Source organism: Dermacentor silvarum, chromosome 1, assembly GCF_013339745.2.
Source record: "Dermacentor silvarum isolate Dsil-2018 chromosome 1, BIME_Dsil_1.4, whole genome shotgun sequence".
Lineage (NCBI taxonomy): Eukaryota > Metazoa > Arthropoda > Arachnida > Ixodida > Ixodidae > Dermacentor > Dermacentor silvarum.
The window spans coordinates 53,413,456-53,435,401 of NC_051154.1; the positions used below are offsets into that span (position 1 = coordinate 53,413,456).

Genomic DNA, 21,946 nt, shown 5'->3' on the forward strand with positions numbered 1-21,946 from the left:
TGTTATGTGGAGCATTCGCAGATAGCTAGCTATCTAGCGCTGTTTGGGGTTCTGCAAAGTGTTACCAGAAGGTACAACATGTCCGTGTAAGACGATTTATTGCACGTGCGACTTGAGTGCATGTGCAATGGCGACAACGGTGGTGGTGATGATAGTATGACAGCTATGGTGATAAAGCATAGACCGCTTACAGCGTAAGTCGCCGGAGTCGCTATTATCCGCACTATAAGTAGTACTGCCACTATAACCAAAACATTTTATGTAATGTTTTAATGGCTGCACATGTGCAAAACAAGTAGACAGAGCAGCCACACATATCTGAGAATTCAAGCATGTGTCCGGGATGTTTTCATCAGTTTAAATTTACGAACATTGAAAAAAGGTTCATGTCTGAGAACTCGCGGTTTTCATATGAAGCCAACAAAGTAACAAAGAAAAACAAAAAGAATACGTAGAGGAAAGTAAGTCATCAACTAAATTTTCAGACGCACTTACTTATTCGAAATTACCCGCAGCACCGCCACCAACTCCATAGAGCTAATATAGAACGGTGACAAATTTTGGACGCTGTGCAGTGTCTCATTCAATTTCTCAGACTGATCCACGTACTGCAATCTGCGGTGTCGAGAACATGGCAACCACGGATCAAGTTGCTGCCATTCAAGAGTTACCAGTGCCATCTGTGCCCTTTTTCATTGTCAAAGTGGTTCTTCCGCTTTCCAAGTGCCACACAGCTACTGCTTCACGTTTCATTGACTTGGCACCAAACTGCAACTTTGGTCAGCTACTCCCGACAAGGCGTACTGTAGCTGGCAGCAGTGCTGGGCAGGATGCCGTCGCAGGAAGGTCGCCCATCATATGCTCGTACCCATAGAAAATTGGGCATGTGACATGCGATAAATGCAACGACACCATAGATCTAAGTCATATGCTCTGGCGTTGCTCCGCGTTACGTAGGGACAAGGACAACACTGAAGAGCGGTGGGACGTAGCTCTACTTAGTTTCACATTAGATGAACAGCTATGGGCAGTCCAACGGGCCCGCGAAGCGGCCGATAGGCTAGGCCTTTCGGTCCCAACGTGGAGCGGCCCGCTTCGGGCTAGGAAACTAGCGCGACCCAATGGACCAAAATAAAGTTTTTCCATCCATCCATCCATCACGCAAACGGGCTGAACTGACAGCAGCACGTATGAAGTGGAGTTTGGTTTCTTGGGCGATCAGCTGCGGAAACTACTGCGAACACCTACCAAGTTTGTATGTGCGCATACAGGTAGGAATGGCAGAAGCTCGCATGGGAGCATAAAGCCTAACAGCCCCAAACTAAATTTGCTAAAAAGGTCACAAGCACAATATCTGCACTTCACGACAATGCACATTGCGACGGGCGCACACAAACTGAAGTGCCAAAGACCCAAAGAGTGAGAATGTGCACGCGTTCAATGCAGAGGACCCCCCAACCTCGGCTAGGCGGTGCTACTGCACACCCTTGAGAAGCATCCGCAATGTTAAAGTGTCTTTTTTGTGGTTGTGTAGCCGCGCCAGTGCCTGTTGTCGTTACAGCAGCGCACACACTTGTCTCTCGTTGCTTGCAGCGCTCAATCATGGTGCTGCACATGCTGTCTCTCTATCTTGTTGCTCGTGGCGCTCGCACTACGCATGCTCTCTCTTTCGTTGCTTGCAGCGCTCATGCTATTTGCTCCTCTCTTGTTGTACATGACGCTCAGTGGCACTGCACATGATCTCTTTGCTCGTGGTACTCGCAGTGTGTGTGCTCTTTCTCTCGTTGTTCGCGGCACTCGAGCTGCATTTGCTCCTCTCTCGTCAGTTTGCTCCTCAGTCGCACTGCGCGTGCTCTCTTTGCTCGTGGCGCTCGCACTGCATGTGCTCTTTCTTTGCCCGTGGCCCTCGCACTGTGCGTGCTCTCTTGTTCATTGCTAGTGGCTCTCGCGCAGTTCATCCATTCTCTCACTGCTCATGGCACTCACGCTTGTGTGCTCTCTCTCTCATCACTTAGTAGGTGAACGGCATATTTAAATTGTGATAAATGATCTTTGTTTTGGAGACGGCTACGAGAAATTATTAGTGGAATCGTCTGCAAAGGTTTGCAAAGATTAAACTAAGTGCATTACGATAAACAGTGCACAATTGCCAATTGTGTTACAGTTGTCGTTCTGTCATGTGGCCGCCTCATAGGCTCGCAGACGACGGGTAGAATTTCCGAAAAATACCCATGATATTTGCCCTTTAAATTGCTGGCAAGACATGCTATATCTTTTACTGCATTTCCGCACTGCCCACTTAACCACGACAATGTTTCTCAGCAGTTGCTATTGCAGCGCGCTTCTTCCCAAAAGGGGCCAGAATTGAGTAAACACGCCCGCGTGCACGAAGCTTACTATACTTTATCGCTCTGTATGTAAGGGCCACTTGATTTATCACAAGACATGTATGAAAAGAAGGCACGCGAGCATAAAAATGCACGATTTGACTCTGTGTACTGCGCGGCGCTTGTCTTATCGGTGAATTCCTCTGAAATCAGCAGTTTCATGGGCTGGTTTCATGTTTTCGAGGCTGTTGTGGCACTGAACAACACAAAAATACTGTGTACCAAGCTTATGGGATGACGAGGCCACGCTTGCCGAAGTGTAAGCCCACACCGGTAGCATGCACTCCAATGCAAACAAACGGGCGTGCGGTTGCTCTGATGGGAAAGGAGGAAACCGGCAACGTTGGAATCTGTTGGCTAGGGGAGCAATCGGCGTTGGTATCATGGGCGAAGAGGTTGTGTTGTCTATAAGTGACCGAGCAAAGGCTTCTCCGTCACCTAGGCAAGCCCCGCGTACCTGCATCGCGCTGCCGTCTCCTCCTCCTGCAAATCATCCTTACTGCTCTCCTCTCCCATCGGGCGGCGCACCTCGTTGAGAAGTGCGCTCACTACTGCACTTGCGTGTGGGATTGCCCCGCGAAAACCACATTATAACCAGTATTTTGTACCACACGACTGCACTATAAACGGTATGCATATACATGGAGTTCTACGGGAGAATAAACAGGAGTCAGAAAAGGCCACGTTATAGCCAGTTCTGCATTATAAGCAGTTACGTTATAAGTGGTCTAAGCTGTAGCAGGGTATGTTCACATAAGAACAAACCGCATGGTTCGATGGCTATCTAATGCTTTTAAATAAATTTTTATGAAATAAGAAAGTGTCTGATGAAAGAAATCCAGCTTGGCTTTGTGAAATTCAACATAGCTTTTCTGCAAAAAATGGTACCTTACTGAAAGTGAAAAGCTGCTTTGTTGAGATTAGCAAATTTGAAAGCTTATATCACACATACGTTTTATCAACACTCGGATAACTAGCCGGCTGCTTGTTATTCATGTGTTACTGAAAAAAATATATATGCATCTTATACATCTGTCATCTATACTAAGACCAAACATAAAACGTCTAAAAATATGATTTAGATTTCATATACAGTATTTACTTACAATACATAGGTTGAGATATAAGGTTATTTTCTAACCTAAACCAAATGATGCAACATGTTTTTGCTGTTTTTGAATTACGAGTGCTGGACAGGAATTTAGGCAAATTTTGATGAAAATTGGCAATGAATGTTTTATTTTCTTAAATGGTGCTAAAAAAATACCAACATTCACAGCTCAAAAATTTCACTCGATTTTAGGTGTTTATTTACAAATAGCTGCTGAGCCTACAGTTAGAAACTTTTTTGATAATAAGCATAGTTATTTGAGGAAACACCAAAACTTCGACAATTGTGTTGCACAACTCATAGTTCGTACAGCTCGTTTGGCTGAAAATTCAAGGACAATTCAAGGTTTTCAAGGATGCCAAAGGCCAAAATTCAAAGAGGGAGGAAAAAACCTTATTCGTACACATACACTGAAAAATATTGAAATCTCCTTTCTTTTTAGCTGCAATTTCTCCTTTCTTCTTAGCTGCAATTTCTTGCAGCTGAACAGCTTCTCAGTTGGACACTTGCGTCAAGCTCTTCAGGTCACTTTTCTAAGTTGACTTTCCCATTGTAATGACTTCAATTGCTTACTCGCATGACGGTTAGAAGTGTCTGACTTCAGCCAAATTAAGATACTCGTTGTGATAAAGCCACGTGGCTGAAAATTAATTTCCGCAAGGCATTTCAAGACCCTGGCCCTTGAAAATGAAGCCGCGATGACTGTGGTGTGAAACAACTAGTGAAATGCCAAAATGGTAGCATAGCTTAGTCGCTTGATCTGGATTTATCTAGCTCCATTATGGCAACGGTGATTTAAACAAGCCCGTCAGTGGCTGTGGAAACGCCACATTGCAATTGCTTAGCAACAGGAAAATATCACTTTCAGAAGAAAATATCTAGGATTGTTTCCCCAGAGACGTGTCCATGGCATAGCCCCTATGCAGAGTTTGTTACTTTGAATATTCAAATGTCACAGTTTTCAAAAAATTCAAGGAGCATTAAGGGCCCTTAACATATTCAAGGGTTTTCAAGGATTTCAAGGTGTACGAACCCTGGTAAGTGCTCTACTAAGCCACTCAATCTCACCTAATTAAAACAAGCTTTCTCCTGGAGCCAACTTTGCCACATTGTTTCTATTTTGTTTTGTGCCACGAAGAGCTGAGCTTCTGTGTGCATTTAGACAAAGTGATGTTCAATTACCATAATGAACTTTACTCGATAGCAAAAGTTAAGTCTTGTAACATAGGCCTTCAAATTTGCTTAATTTGCTTTTCTCAACAAAGCAATTTTTTACTTTCAGTGATGTACCATTATTTTGTAGAAAAGCTACGGGGCATTTCACAAAACCGAGGTGGATTCCTTTCATCAGACACATTTCCTTACCGCGTAAAAACATGTTTGCAAAAATAAAAAGTTGTCAATAGACCACCCAGTTTGTTCTTATCTGAGCATTCCCAATGCGATGACTGATCTCTTGTATTCCATTGAAGCAATATTACGACCTGCGCCGATCACGAAAGTAGTGCAGTGGATAAACTTGGTAAATCGTAAAGGCGGTACAATGTTACATAGCATCTCAAAGCATTAGCTGTCACAAGGGAAAGGTGGCGATACTAGCACACTCTTGCTATTACAATCAAATTGTTGCTATGCCACATGATGCACGCACCAACTCTCTCGAAGCATTAGCTTGCAGGGAAGGAGAGTGATAAGGTTGCTATTCCCTTGTGCCATGCATGTGTCTGTGGCCTAACGGGTAGAGCATCATGCTAGAGCATTGGGGGACCCTGGTTCGAACCTCACTATTAGACACACAATTTTCTTTACTAAAGAGTCACCACATGAGGCACGGCAGGAACCTATCTACAACAATGTGCCTGGCATGAGAGAAAGAATGCTTTGAATTAAAAAGCCAAGAAACTTCTGCAGCCTCTAGGCTTACAGCAACTTCTATATAATTCATGCATTGCTTTTATGAATTCAACAGACAATGAAGCCAAGAAAGGCTTAGAGGAAATTAACAATTTTTTCTAGCGAACCGAATAATTGATATAGATGAGGATTTAATTTGTAGTAAACTAAATATCCTTAATAAAGGAGAAGGCGAGTGGAAGGAAAGACTACACAGTTGCCACGGGGTGCCAAACGCACAACTTCTGCATGACAGATGCAGCATTCTATCAAAGAAAGTGGACAGAGGGACGATCATCACGGCCGCTCAATTGATAGAGTATTGCATGCACCATGCAAAGGCAACAAACTTGTTTTTTTCGTCCACTTTCTTTACTAAGAAAGAGGAAAGAAAGTTTATCACAAATTTAATGATTAGTCCAATATCAAGAGAAACAGTTGATTTCCTCCATACTTTCCTCAACTTCTTTGTCTGTTGGTTTAATATATGGCAGTGGCTTTAAAAACTGATTCCCTTGGTTACTCTCAACCTTCTTGCTATATACACTGCCATTGCTTTTTGTAAATATTCATTAAGGCCAGACGAAACGTACGCTTGCAAACGCGCACAAGCTCGCATCTACATGCCTTGCGCCTGCCACGCCTCGCGAGAAATGGCGGTCTGCATCGTACAAATAATACGCGCTCACTTCGCTTCTTCATATTCTTCCATTGTGGCTCCAATCATAGATGCTTTGAGTTTCGTACTTTGTTATTGACAGTGCATCAAAGCATATTAAACGTTATTGTTTTGCTTTTAGAGTTGTTACAATAAGTGCAGAAAGGAAAGACTGAGCCCTTTCTCGCATGACATAAGTCAGTCTCACTGAGAATCGATTGTACCATGCCCTAGCTTTGTAAACAGCTATGGCGTGGCACACTCAGGCGCACCAACGTGAGGCAGCCTGAGCGCCGATATCAGCGAGGAGCTGATCTCCATGCTCATGCAGAGTTTCGACGCACACAAGCTGTGCTGCACCGTCTGCGCAAGCGTATGTTTGGTCTGGGTTTATGTCTCAATTTTAATGCTCCCTACTGTCTAATTATGCACGACAAAAGAACCATTATAATAAAAAAGCACTAGAAACAAAAAAGGTAGTAAAATTACAATGACTGATCATAAACTCACTGATTACAAAACAGAAAAACAGTGTGTTCTGGTAATATTTCTTAGAAACTTAAAACTCATACATATTTTCCTTCAGCTTGCTGTTTGTCGAAAAGAATGCTTTATTAAACTTACTGATGTTGTCCACAACTGTACATCACAGGATAAGACCCACCACAATCAGCCAGAAATAAAGAGTGGCTTTGACCAGCTGCAATGTCAAAAACCAGGTCATTTCTGGGCATCTAAAAAAATAGAGAGCAATGACCAGTTATTTCTTCAATGTAACATATACACTGTCCTCATAATCTCATTATACCTTTACAAAGTATAATAATAATAACATATTCATAAACAGAAAAGCTTTTTGCTTTTCGGGTATCCAAAATTTATGGAATGTGCCTGCCCAGCCATTTTGGCAGCAGCCATAAAAAGATACCTAAAAGGACCAACAACTTGTTACACAAAATTACAGTTCATATAAAACAAAGTCACACAATTACACAACATCTATGCTATGCTGAGCTATGTTTGGCGCTACAGACTACAGTTTTTGTCACAATAAGCTTCCTGAAGTGTGACAACTTATGTAAAAATAATGCAGATGCAGGGGACTTTAAGCTTACTGAGATCAAAAAAATTTGACAGCAACAGCCAAAGATCAGTATGCATTGCAGTCTCTCCATTAGACTCATGGTGTTTAGCGAGACAGATGAAACTAAATGATCTTAAGCTTCTAGCTTTGTATGCAAGCTGTAATAGTTGAAGGTGTCAAGCACATGCCAAAGTTATGTACTCTGAAGAGTATCCAAGCAACTGTAAGGACAAACTCCCAAAGCTACTGCAGACAGAGTCTGTCCCAAAACTTCCCGGAATTTTTTTTTTTTATAAATCATTTACTCAATATCAGTTTACAATCTTTTCAGAGCTTTTCAATGTATTACCCCCCTGCTTCGATGCACCGTTGCCAACGTTTCACCCAATCATTGAAGGCGCCCTGGAAGCCGTCAACGGGAACCTCTTTCAGTGAGGTCATCTCAGCTGCTTGTACCATATCCACTGTCCCATGCCGAGTTCTTTTCAGGGTTATTTTGATTCTTGGGGACAAAAAGAAGTCCGGTGGTGCCTGATCGGGGCTGTACGGCAGCTGGGGCAGTTTTGCCACACCCATTTTGGCCAGCAACTCGGAGACAACAAGCGCGGTGTGGCTTGACGCGTTGTCATGGTGCAAGATCCAATTGTCGCCAATTTCTTTTCGGATGTGTCGAACCCTGTTGTGCAACGTTTGAGCACTTCACAGTAAAACTCCTTGTTGACTGTTTGTCCCTGTGCCACAAAATCACTGTGAACCACACCTTTTCTGTCCAAAAACACAATTAGCATTGCCTTGACTCGCGATTTGCTCATCCTTGCTTTTTTCGGGCGAGGAGACTCTGTGGTGTGCCACTCGCTGCTCTGACGCTTTGATTCGGAATCGTACTCAAAAATCCACATCTCATCCCCTGCGATCACTCTGTCTAAAAATTCTGGGTCCGTTTCGTAGCGATCATGCAATTCCTGGCACTTCAACCAACGCTCTTCGTTCATCTCACTCGTCAGGACTTTTGGCAGCATTTTTGCTCAGACTTTCCTCATTTGAAGATCCTCCATTAAAATACGATGAACGATTGTTTTGGGTATTCCACACTCCTCTGCGATCATCCGAACACTTAATCAGCAGTCCTTGTCCAAAACTTGATGCACTTTTTGCACAGAGTCGTCCGTTTCTCATGTCGACGGGCATCCCGAGCGGTCGTCGTTGTTGACGGACTCCTGACCTTCCCGGAACCTTTTGTGCCACATGAAAGTTTGGCTTTGTTTCATCACGTCATCACCATAGGCTTTTCAAAGCATTTCGAGCGTCCCCGCCCCATTTTTACCCAGTTTCACACAAAACTTGATTACGTAACACTACCCAAAAAACTGGTCCATTTTTTTTCTCAGTGAGCGTGCAGTAGAGACCTGCCTCAACAACTGCCCACAGGCAACTGAGACCGGTCTCGTTTCGAAGCTTAGATCCCCTACTAACTTTTCCACCTGAAGCCCCGCCAGGCGGCATTGCCGACTACAAAAAAATCATTCCGGGAAGTTTTGGGACAGACCCAAGATAGCATACTGTCTTTAGAAGGTGATTGTTCAGCACATACACCTGCAGTCTTGAAACATATTATTCCAATATTAAATTCTGAATACTCCTAAGCAAGATGTACCTGAGCCACTACTATGAGAATATCAATTTGTCTTTGTCTGACAACATTCTCTCTGTCCAGTTGCATCAACATCAACAGACATCAGCACTCTCTGACCATAGCCTTAGACCTAGCAAGTTGACAGACAAAACCAAAGCTTGATGAAATTCTGTGATGGAACTTCATGGTGTATGAGCTTTAAGAAGTTTCTTTCAATTATGTGCAATGAATTTAGAAGAAAAAAAAGAAAGGAAAGCTGTATGCATATATTTTTCTACTTTTAGCTACAAGAGCAAAAGAAAAAATGCAGATTAACCAAAAGAACCCAGGCCATTTCGTGCACCAACAGACTTAAGCAGTTCATTGACAATTTTGTTTTCAAGAGTTAAAATATGGCCAAAACTATAGTCATTCTCCCTACTTCCCAAATATATATATATATATATATATATATATATATATATATATATATATACATATATATATACGAAGTTTGTACCATTAGCCCTTAACCCTACCCAAAAGCCTTACATGCACAGGCATATATTCTTTTTCACAGGATGCACGCAATCTCATACTTGACTTCCACCAAAAACAGCACATGCATGCAGTACAGTTAGTTAAAATGGAGAAATGGGAGCATATCAAGTTATCAAATACTTGTCTTGGAAAGGCCTACAGCCAACAGACATCCCTCAGGCTGAAAGGCAGCCTGAGGACAGCATGCCCCATTCGGAAGCTTGAAAAGTCAAATGCAGCAAGGCATACGTACAAGCTAGCTGTTTGACTTATCGTGGCAAAGAACATTGAGATGATGGGACAACAGCTTACATAGTCTTTAAGCTGTTGTCCTGCTTTTGTACTGTTTATTTTTCATGACAAAGAAGCGAGCTGCTTTATTTGAGCAAGAAATGGAAAGCCTCCAAGATGACCTTCATTCTGATGAGCCTGCCAAAGGCAGCTATGCAAGAAGATACCCACAGCGCGCATAACGTGTTGACACATATTACCACCCAGATAGTTGCTGAGGTTGTACGCCATTGCTTTTGAAAACATTGCTCAGACTATTTTTGCATAAAAAACTTAAAATTGCCCAACTATACCAGTTCACTAGCACGCCCTCATGATAGATGCAGCGTCAAAATTTAAAAAAAAATTATGTTGACCCCTTGTCCGATTGTGATATCATTCACACTGTGACCTGGTCCTCATTTGTTTCAAGGGCCAAATTTCCATTTTTCCTTTCCTGGGACTGAACATCAAGTTGTGCTGGACAAAATGTGTGGGAGACAAGATTAAAAAACTACATTAGTTGATTTATTCCAACCACATAATACCGAGTTGAACTGCGAACGTGTGGGATAATGCGCAAATAGTGAACAGCCAAGTATTTTTTTTTTTTTTTTCAAGCAGGTCCATTACACACACTCCATCAAGAACTGGGTGCAGAAATTGATATGTTGTAATGCTACAATGCTATTCTGATAACTTGAAAGAGCCATTACACACTAGCATTAGTAGTGCTCCTTTATATGGTATATTTTATCTGAATTTATTTAGTTGTGAGCACAAGTAAAAACCACCATGACAAAAGCTGACAAGCATTTTGTATGGGAGAAAAAAGTGGCACATTTTCCACTGTTCATACAGGCCATTTTCATTGAGGGGAACTTTACATGACCATGTTGCCTACTTCTACCTCCTCATGGCTACCTGTAATACAGCCTGTATACACTAGTACTACTGCGCTCAGTATTAGCTACAAAGCACGAGCGTTGTAGCTCATACTGAGTGTGATAGTACACTATACAAGCAGCATATGCGTGTTTTACATGTTTTTTTTGTTTTGTTTTGTTTAGTAAGCACCCTTTATACCAGCATCCTCTCTCAGGGCTGCCCATTATCACAACAATTGAAAACAGCTGCTTCATGGAAAGTCTCAAAGGCTATGCTTCTCATATCTGACGCTATGATGTGTGCATGAGGCTAATAAATGGATAATCTATTATTGGTAAATGTGGCTATGACAAATTCAAATCCCTAGCTTCACCAACGTCATAAAAACATACAGCTGGCATGGAAACGTGCTCATGTATTTTCAGTGAGCAAATATAGGAGGAAATGGGCTAGGGCTGTCCCTGTGTCCTTACTCTAGTAAAAGAAATAAATCTTGCTCAACAGAGTCAGCATTTATCATTGTAGTGGCTTAAAGAAAGATGAAATAATTAACAAAACATAGTGGAAAAGCAAGAGGAAGTAAACAACTTCTGTAACCGTACAGCCTTGCAGAGTTATAAGATATATATATATATATATATATATATATATATATATATATATATATATATATATATATATACATTCTAACGAGTTACAGAAATATAGCTGCACAGCAAAGTTCAATCGTGGTAGTTGCTAAATTTCACCATTGCTGTGCAGTGAAGTTGCCATGAAAAATAGGATCGATATGTCTCGCTGTCCATCAAAGAGTTTCACTAAATATAATACAGCAGAAAATATATTTCTTAGACTATCTAGAACGAGAAACTTTACCCTGTGAGCATTGCAATTATTCATTATGATTTGTTCACAAGGATGCAGCACCAATAAGGCACATGCAGGCATACAAGCATCTGCATGCAGGAAACAATGGTCTACAGTGGTTATTCAAAACTTACAGCAACCAGTTTAGGAGTGGAAATGCATTTGGCAGCAGGGTTGTGACCAAGCTGTGAAACATCATTCAAGCCCCAACTGAACACGCTGAAGCTGCAGGTGAGAGCCAGTGAGTGACCATGGCCAGCGCTCACTTTCAACACGCCAGAGTCATTCAGGTGCTTCATCAGGCAGGGCTGCATTCTGAAGAATGTGAAGGTGCACTCAGAGACCATCTCTAAGTGCCCTGGCAACCCCACAAGTCACAGGTACTACACCTTAGTGAACAATGACACAAATGGTCACAATGCAAAATGCATCCAATTAGTTGATATAACAGTATAGTGGGCAATAACTGCAGCAGTTTGGATAAGTACACAACACTGGGTTGGTACAGGTTGCGTGTTTCAGGTTAACTCTACTGAGCAAACTAAGTAAAAAATAAGGCAAATAAAAATGAGCAAAACACCAGAAATCAAAACCTACACCACTAGAAAGCAGCAACTTGGTCCTTTTTTTTAAATTATCAACTTGTTTGAGAAAGTGCATATCGGTTTGAAAACAAAAGCTATGATATCCCAAGAAATTGAAAGCATCATTAACAAGAAGTTCTTACGAGCTCATTAAATTTAAGAGATAACATATTAACATGATCATTTTTTTAACATTGAGCTCTATTATGATAATAAATACATACGAGGGTCAGTCAAATGAAAACTGCAAATATGTAACAAAAAGTGAGAGATGGCACCAGTAGCCTGTACGTTGGCAGACATGTTCCTAACAGTGCGCCGGATGTTCAAGTAGGTGGCAGCATTGCGCAGGTGCAGAAACACCGGCACAGGAACAGTATAAAAATGGTCGCCCCACTAGCAACTTGCACCAGGGAAGAACAGCATTTTGTTATTCGGTTTCTGCATAGTGAAGGTGTAAAGCCTATCGAAATTCATTGCAGAATGAAAGTCCAGTATAGTGATGTGTGTGTGTCACAGCGGCAAGTCTACGAATAGAGTCACAAATTCGCAAACGGTGTGACGTCCATGGCCAACGCTCCTCGTCCGGGTTGCGACTTTCCAATTGCTAGTAGGTACAGCGGGGTGTGGCACTACGGGTCACGTGACTTCCGCTTAACACGTGTTGTCATGGCAATCGTGGAGCTCCTAGGCGCTTAGGGACATAATCGCTTAGGGACTTTTGAGGCACTGGTCTGCACAGCCACGCGGCAGCTGCTAGTTACTGAGTGTGGCTCCCTTATCTCCGGGACCGGGCGCAGCGACCTTGCCGAGCGCAGCTCCTACGTGCGTAGGGAGCGAATCGTTTAGGGCGCGTTGAATGTCGGGCGGTGTCTGGGCCACGCCGCCCGCGCTTTATTATTGTAGCGTTTGTTCTAGTGGCAGAAATCCTTGCAGTAGTGGTGGTGTGGCATGACGGCTTTTGATCTCGGTGAACTGTAGTGGTGTAAAGAAGCAGATTTACAAGGTGCAGGAGAGAAACAACAATATTCCTAAATAAACGCATCACTGTTTTGGTGACCCAAATATAATCTCACTATCAGGGAGGGAGCAGTCTACCTGACTGGAGCAGAATTTATTTATTTGGGGTGTTGCTACGCTGCGGTCGCTTCGCGTCGGGGCTCGGCACCGCAGCTTCTGCCGCGGCACCGGGGTACAAACGCGAGCAGTATTCGCTTGTTTACACCACCACAGTTCACCGAGATCAAAAGCCGTCATGCCACACCACCATTACTGCAAGGATTTCCGCCACTAGAACAAATGCTACAATAATAAAGCACGGCCGGCGTGGGCCAGACAGTGCCAGACATTCAACACGCCTAAACGATTCGCTCCCTACGCACGTAGGAGCTGCGCTCGGCAAGGTCGCTGCGCCCGGTCCCAGAGATAAAAGAGCCACGCTCAGCAGAGACCAGTGCCTCAAAAGTCCCTAAGCGATTATGTCCCTAGGCACCTAGGAGCTCCACGATTGCCATGACAACACGTGTTAAGCGGAAGTCTCCGCTGTACCTACTAGCAATTGTAAAGTCGCGTCCAGGTCAGGGACACCCCATTGTCACTCCATAAAACATGCAGCCGTTGAAGCCATTGTGATGGAAAACCGCCAAGTCATGTTGGATGACACTGCAGCAAGTGTAAACATCAGTCATTGTTCAGCATACCACATTTTGCATATGTGTTCGGATTTCGCAGCAAAGTGTCTGCAAGGTGGGTGACCCAGTAGCTGACTCCTGAATTGAAACAGTGACATGTTGATGGGTATGAACAACTTCTGCAGCTCGTTGAACAAGAAGGCGATACCTTCCTTGCAAGAGTCGTCACCAGGGATGAAACATGGTTTCACTACCACCAACCAGAAACGAAGAAATGGTGCCATTTCTCATCACCCAAATCAAAGAAGTTCCGAACACAGCCATCACAGGGAACATGCTGACCCTCTTTTGGGACAAAAAGGCATATTCTTGGAGCACTACACATCGAGGGACCACTATCACTAGTGAATCATACTCTGACTTATTAAAAAATTATCTTCGGCCTGCACTCAAATCGAAACACGATGGATAGCTGTCTGCAAGTGTTCTGTTGCAACAGTTGTGACAATACCAGACCTGAAGTTTGAGTGTCTCCCACATCCACAATACTCACCAGACCTTGCCCCGAGCAACTTCCATATGTTTGGACCACTGAAAGAAGCCCTAAGCGGCAAGAAGTTTCGTTCTGGTGAAGCAGTACGTCAGGCAGACACTGCACGAGTGGTTGCTCACGCTTCCAAACGAATTATTTTCTACGGGAATACAGGCACATTGTAAGTGCTGGCAAACTTGCACTGAGCGTTGGGGAGATTAAGTCGAAAAGTAATACAGCTGTGTGCAACGTGTGTACAATAATAATTTTTAAGTACATTTGCGTTTCTTATTTCACTGACCCTTGTAAATAAATAAGTATTTATATATATATATATATATACATACATATACGGGGTGATCATTTATAGGCTGTACAGAACATAAAAATGAAGTTTTGGAGCTTTACGTACCAAAACCCCAATATGATTATGAGGCACGCCGTAGTGGGGGGACTCCGGATTAATTTTGACCGCTTGGGGTTCTTTGACATGCACCTAATGCACAGTACACGGGTGTTTTTCATTTCGCCCACATCGAAATGCAGCCACTGTGGCCAGGATTCGATCCCGCGCACTCGGGCTTAGCAGCGCTATGATAGAGAGACTACGCCACCACGGCGGGTTACAGAATATTTAAAAATTGCCTGTAGCAGATTGTCTAATTCTAGTCCTTGAGCTGGATAATTCAAAGAGGCGGACATTACTTGCACGAGAAATGAAAACACATAATCAACTGACAAAAATTCACACATTAACTTCTTAATTAATTACATTACAGCACATAATGCAATTTACGAATCGCAGCTGATGAGTTTGCAAGGCATACCCATATGGAACAAATTTTGAGGATGGCACAGGTTTAGAGATATGCACTATCAAACTCACGGTAAAAATGCACTGCTGTTTCAATTACCTTTTAAACAAAATGCTCATTTATGCATTGAAGCACAAAAGTAACTGGAATGCCCATGTATTTTGTCGCACACTTTCGCAACAAATATCTCGAAACTGATGTCATCCTGAAAATCCATTATAAGTGGATACGCCTTGCAAGCTTCCTGGCTGCAATACGTAAATTGCAATATGAGCCATAAAGTAGCTAATTAAGATGTTACTTAGTTGAATATGTGTTTCATTTTCTCGTGCAACTAATCCCCCCCCCCCCTCTTTGAATAATCTAACTCAAGGACTAGAATTACACTATCTGCCACAGGCTATTTTTAAAAATTCTTGTCAGGTCTAAATATGATCACGCGGTGTGTGTGTGTGTGTGTGTGTATCTATACATATACCGTATACACTCGACTAAGGGCCGCACTCGTGTAAGGGCCGCTCCCCCCAACTTGGCAGTCCAAATTTTGAAAAAAAAAATATATATATATCGCCAACAAACGGACAGCGTCGTCGCGTACGGTGCATTTTGCAGGATTTTAAACGCGTGGCGTGCGGTGTCCACGGACATTATTGTAAAGAGTTTTAAGGTCACAGGATTTCCAATGCCATGGACGGCACTGAGGACGATTGGATACATGAACGTGCGGATGACCCGAGCAGCGGCGACGAGCCGAGCCCGAGCAGCGATACCGATGAAGACATCTAGCGAGGATCTCCGCAGCTAGACACGAGATATCCCATCGTTAGGTATATATGGCACGATTAAATAGGTTTTTCCATACGTGGATCGAAAATTGAACAAAAATTTCACACTTCCGTGGAAGGGCCTCACCCCATCAAAATCGCGGAAAAAAAGTGCGGCCCTAACACGAGTGTATACGGTGTGTATATATATATATATATATATATATATATATATATATATATATATATATATATATATCGTAATGAAGAAGTGCCGGTTAGCCAGGTGCATCTCCGGTGTATGAAATACGACGAAGAAGTGCCGTTCAGTCAGGCGCATCAACAGCGCTTTTACGCACGGGGCTGGTCCTGACTGCTCACAGGGTTCTGACTGCTGCACCAAGTTCGACTTCTCAATCTTTGCGTATCCTGTCAATAAACACCTTGACATTTGGTGGAAAGTGCTGGGTATGAATCGAATCCATCAATGCTGGAAAAGCAGAACCCTTCAACCATCTCGGCTCATGCCGGACGATCCCGCCCAGCCTTCTCGAACCATGCCTGACTGACCGGCACTTCTTCTTCGTTGCAATATATATATATACATATGCGCATTGGTCTGAGGATAATTTTTTATCCACATAGAAAAGGAAATATTTTATGTGACGTTCTTAAAAGGGTGCTAGTACAACTCAGTTACAAAAGCAAAGTATAGAGTGAGAATATCCCAATGCTTGAACTAATTTATTCATTAAACAGGTACAGTAATACCTCATCAGCAATGAATTCACATCAATGAATTATCACTTTACTTAAAGGAGCACTGACAAAATTTGAGAAGTTTGTGTTGTCCAATTTTTCTATATAAATAGGTATCACTGGCGACAATTGTATTTTAATACCAAGTTTCAAGACCATGTGGGTGGCCAACTTCAAACTGTAGCACCTTGTGATATTCATATCAACTAGATGCACTCTGTGGCCCCTAGCCTACTGTGACATTCTACGAGGACTGCTGTCGTTACCAATCTGTATGCTCACACTTCTGGCGCACAACAGGAAAAGACGCAACTTTTTTGGTGGGCTGCTTGCCTGCCTTTTTTCTAGCTCCATCATTTTTCCATGTGTGCAATTCAAGAATAGATTAGAAATAGATTCGAGCTTACAAAAATTGATCGGCCTCACTTGACAGCGGCTATGAGGACAACCATGATTCAGACAGTGACAATATGGTGCAGCACATGTGTGACTAGCAGACGATTTCTGCAACTGACAACTGAGCTATCACAGTCCTTCATGTCACTGGTTTGTGAGCTCTAGTAATGAGCTGCATGGTCACGTGATTATCATCTACCATTGCTGCTGTATGATGCTTTAATCTATTCCCCTTTTGCCACTAATTAATTTTTATATTATATTTATGTCAAAGTACCCCTAAAGGCTCCCTTGCAAGGGTATTACATCAGAAAGGGGGGCGGGGGGATATTACATGAAGTATAGTTATAGCAATGAATAGTTAAAACACAGGCAAAGCACAGACACAATGAGTACAAATAAAATTGCATGGTAAACTATATGGTAACATTATCAAACGTGGGCAGTAGTTATTTAGAGGTCAATGAGGGAAATCACAGTAAAATACAATTCAATTCCACAAATTAAGTTCAATATTCACAATCAAAAACAGAACATCAAAAACAGATGCAGCGACAATGAACAATACAAATGTCGACTCTCCTGCAGACGACCATATAAAAAAGGAAAAAAGCATTTGAAGCAGAGTAAGGACTGGTCCCAATTAACCATGTTATTGTTAATTATTCATCACATTGGGGCGTTATTGGCTTCATTTTAAGATTATCAGGCACAAAACCAATCATCAAAGCATGAATGTTGAGAAACAAAGTGGTTATGTCGGCACTCTTTTAAGCTGCTAAATAAAGAAAAAATTATGGGGTTTTATGTCTCAAAGCTACACCTGGGCAATGAAGAGATGCTGCAATGGTGGGCTCCAGATTCATTTTGACTTTGCAGACGTTTCAGTATGACAAAGAGTATACACACGATATGCCACCAAACAGATATTGCTTATTGAGAGAAGCCCCCTTCAACGTGATGACACACACTTGTGATGACATAGAAGATAGTGCATTTTCCAGCTTTGGAAGTTACTTTTGTGCACTATTTTTCTTAAAAATAAGGATTCTTAAAACACTGTCCTGTTTTTCTAGCACTGTTTAACCATTAAAGAATTCTTCAGCAGCAGATAGGAAATACAGCACACTGCTTCTTAGCTCTAGTTACAATTATGCAGCCTCTTTTGCTGTTTTCTATCGAAATACAATATTGGCATAAATTGCAACTACTATCCCCCCCCCCCCCCCCCCCCCTGTAGAGGTTCTCTATTTTTCCATATAAACTGCATTGGTTTTTGAGGCCCACATTGTCAAGAGAGAGAGCCAAATCTGCTCAATATGATTTTTGGTTTCCAACACTACTACAAATGCATGAGGCACATTCTTTTATTCTCAGTAGTGGCAATTTTTTGGCATATTGAAGTAGGTTGTCCAAGCATAACGCTGCACTTATGCAATATTTTTAGACAGATGCTATTGTTCAGACCACATCTCTCACCAACCACACAGTATATAGTACAACATTACCATAAGCTTTATTTCTAGTGGCCCGACTACTAAGCGAAAGCTTGTCATAAGGCATAGCATCAGATGCAATGCTTGATGTAAAGATGCAAGTAGAGCTCTCCAGAAATTCGCAAGGTAGCAGGGGTATCAAGAAAAGAATATTTTTCATTGCATAACTGCAGCAGAATCCTTTGTAGTAATGTGGATGACAGATTTTTCAAGCTTCAACATTACAGCCTCTTTAAAATGGTACACATGCCAGGCCAGCAAACAGGCATTACTTTAATTATCAGCACTAAGGGTCAGTGTAATGGAGATTGCGCAATACTAGAAGCATCTTATCATACGATGAGACAACCGCTCAGCCTTGAAATAAATATGTTAATCAGCATGGTTTCACTTGTGCTGAGCCCCACTTCATGAAATGTCAGAGACAACAATCCCAAAATACAGGGAATCGCACTTTTCACCTACCGTTGAACCTTGACATAACAAACGCCAATACAACGAATTAGTATTGGATATAATGATGACAATGAAAAAGCTATTTGCCACCAATAATCAGCATGTAACAAATATATGCTTATAACGAATATCAAATATAACAAAGGTATTGTTGTATCAAAAGTGACTTCATTATAATCAGGATTGATTGTACTCATTCAAAACTGAGAGCTTCATGAAAACTTTGAACAACTTCGGTACATTTCAGAAAACAAGTCCAACTTCAAACCTGCTGTAAATGATATTCTAGATGCAGACAAACTGCTACATAAATCCAGACGAGGGGAAAATTTTAGGAAAGTAGCAATAACATAAAAGACATTTTAGTTCTTGTTGCCATCAGGGCTCAACAACTGCCAAGCTTCTTTTGAAGTATTGAAATACTAGTCAATCATAATAACAATCATAAAAACACAAAACTGCTTGCTTGACACAGGCAAATTTACTGTGTACCTAGATTCATAGCTTAATGTGTGGTAAATCAACATATAAGTGAAAAAGTGTTACCTGTCAAGGTCATCACCATGTCCAAGCTGACCATAGGCTCCCTTGCCCCAGCTCCAAACTTGAGTGATCATGCTCTGCTTGGGCAACTGCAGTTCTCTGACATCAGAAGATCGTGAGGAGCTTTTATGTCGCTCTAAATGGCCTTCTGTTTTTTTGGAATGGCCTGTATCTGGAATCTGATCAGACTCAACCAACTCAAATGATTCAGCAGAGCCACTACGAGATCCTGCTGTGCTAACCTGAGGTGCAAACGAGACAAAATTTAAGTGGTCGACAAAAAGTGAAGTGACACGAGAAAACATGTTTTTGACAGCAACTGACGAGGTACTTGAAGAAATTTCTTTGCTAGGTTCACTGACTGAGTCCTCTGCCAGAGACTTTCGTGTTTTAGACTGTGGCTTGTGACCAAGCTGTCTGTCAAGGAACTCCATGGCATGTTCAGGGTTGAGGATGGATGAAGTCCGCTTTGAAGGCACAGATGCTGACCTCAAACGCTGCATAGAAACTTGTCCTCTTCTCAATTCTATCCCTTCAAATTCATCCTGAGCAGCTTCCTGGGCCTTGCTAGCATCTGTTTCTTGCTGCTTAATTTCACCGGATGCAGCAGTTTCCTTAGCATTATTCGTGATGTCAACATTTGCAGGTGGTTCAGAAAGTAGCAAAGTCTGAGCCTTACCATCATGGTGGCCATTATTATTCGGACAAGGTAATTCTTGCACTTGCAGGCCAGTGTTGAGTAAATGGTCTTGACACGCACTTGACGAACCTTGCAAAGTTATTGAGTCACACCCTTCTACCAAACCCTGATTTTCTGTGATAGCTACTACACCAGCATCTGCAATTTTCTCTGTTACTTGAAGCGTTTCAGTCTCACCTTCTGTAGAGACAGGTTTTGAGACCATGCAAGGCAAACCAAGTGGGCAGGTGGACGATTTTACCACACAACTACTGCATGTGACAGGATTGTCGTCAGTGACGGGTGGGATGTTTTCTGTCACTGCCAAACTATGCGTTGCACCACATGCCACTGACAGGACCTTTTTTTCCTTCAGGAAGTCGATTCTCTTTGGTAGACTCTTTGTAGCTGCATTGAGCCCAAGCTGGGGGCCCGTACCCCAAGCGAACACTTTATGGTTATTTGTTAATGCCAATGTATGAACAGGTCCACATGAAACACTGATCATAAGTGCATGAGCAGTAACTGTGCAACCACAAACTTTGCACTTGCCAAGTTCTTCTTCGACTTCAACTTTTTTGGGGCTAAGAACATTGTCCTCAAGAAACCCACATTGTCCATGGTTATTGAGTCCCCACATATAGACAAAGCCATCAATTGTCAGAGCTGCACTGTGGTTTGGTCCGCATGCTATGTCCTTTGCAGTATGTTTCACTCCAGTAACATGGTATGGTACTGTTGAATATTCAACAGTGTTTCCAGTGCCAAGCTGCCCAAAATTATTTTTCCCGAAGGCGAATACTGCGCCATTATCAGTAAGAAAAAGGCAGTGGTGTGTGCCAAAACTAAGGGATGTCACGGTATATTTGCCGATGGATATGGATGACAGGGGACTATTGCATGTCCACAGTACACCTTGTACCTCGGGCGATTTGTCTTCATCAGGTGTTCTGCAAACAGAAATCGCCAAAGGTTACTTCTGCTAAATATGCTCACAATGCTTCTGTCATTACAGTGGAAAACACATGACAGTGCTGAATTTACGAAAAGAAGTATAGGCAGCTGCCCACATAAATCGCCACAAAAATACTTATTTGGAGAAAACATATATACAGCAGACCCACGGTTACAGCGTTTTCCTAAACACGGGTCACAGGTGAGCAAATACCAAGCACTCCGCTATCTGTGGGTCAATACCCTACACCGCTGATACATCGATTCGTAACGAGCGTATGTCATTAAAGACGACGTAAGCTTGTGGCCATATAGAATTATGAGTCTAGTATTCTCTTTGCTTGCCAACAAAGGTGACTCCAGATAGAGGTTATAATTTCAAATTAAATGAAACAGTTCTGTTCTATGGTTGCAAACGAAACCAATTAAGACAAAACTCGGACAAGGTAAACACGAAAGCGATCCACAATCGTCATGCGTAGCAGGGCAGCGCAACTGTCAAATAGTTGATGAACTATAAGCACGCGCGACGTAACTACTTTTTTTCCTTTCTTTCTGTACAAGCGAAGCCAACAGCATTCAAACTAGAAAGCGTACTCACTCTTCGATCACACCCATGATTTGCTATGTTTAATCTGCCCGTTTGTTATCCATTGAATTCCGCGTAGTCCACAAGCTGCCTCCTCAAATGGCTGCATCACAAACAAAGCATAAACGAATGTCAACGCATTGTGAATATGCGCAGTTCTTGATCATTTCACTTCAACACTCGCAAACACCAAGAGCTACGTTACCAAACTGTCGTACACATGATAAAAACGAAACTTGGACGACCTGGACCCAGTGTTGCCTGAGTTGATACTTTATATTGGCTACACGTGTGCCAGTTTTCTACTTGTTTCGGGTTAAGTGCTTCTGCATTTTCACAACGCAGCGAAAGTTTAGTAATACGTGCTATCTGCGGGAATTTCACAACATAGAAAGCTTTAGAAAATGATGTGTGTGTGTGTGTGTGTGTGTGTGTGTG

General features: G+C 42.3%; 1 protein-coding gene across 7 annotated transcripts in view; it reads right to left on the reverse strand.

Annotated features, from left to right (window-relative positions):
* Positions 1-21,733, reverse strand: part of LOC119463320 (alsin) — a 119,911-nt gene extending 98,178 nt beyond the window's left edge. For all 7 annotated transcript variants that reach the window (XM_049668133.1, XM_049668122.1, XM_049668127.1 and 4 more), the window contains exons 1-4: positions 21,521-21,733; positions 19,290-20,915; positions 11,445-11,625; positions 6,674-6,783 (exon numbers count right to left, since the gene is read on the reverse strand). In XM_049668133.1, the coding sequence (XP_049524090.1) occupies positions 6,674-6,783; positions 11,445-11,625; positions 19,290-20,915; positions 21,521-21,537 (1,934 nt within the window). In that variant the 5' untranslated portion in view covers positions 21,538-21,733. The remainder of the gene's footprint in view (positions 1-6,673; positions 6,784-11,444; positions 11,626-19,289; positions 20,916-21,520) is intronic.
* Between the last annotated feature and the right edge of the window lie 213 nt (positions 21,734-21,946).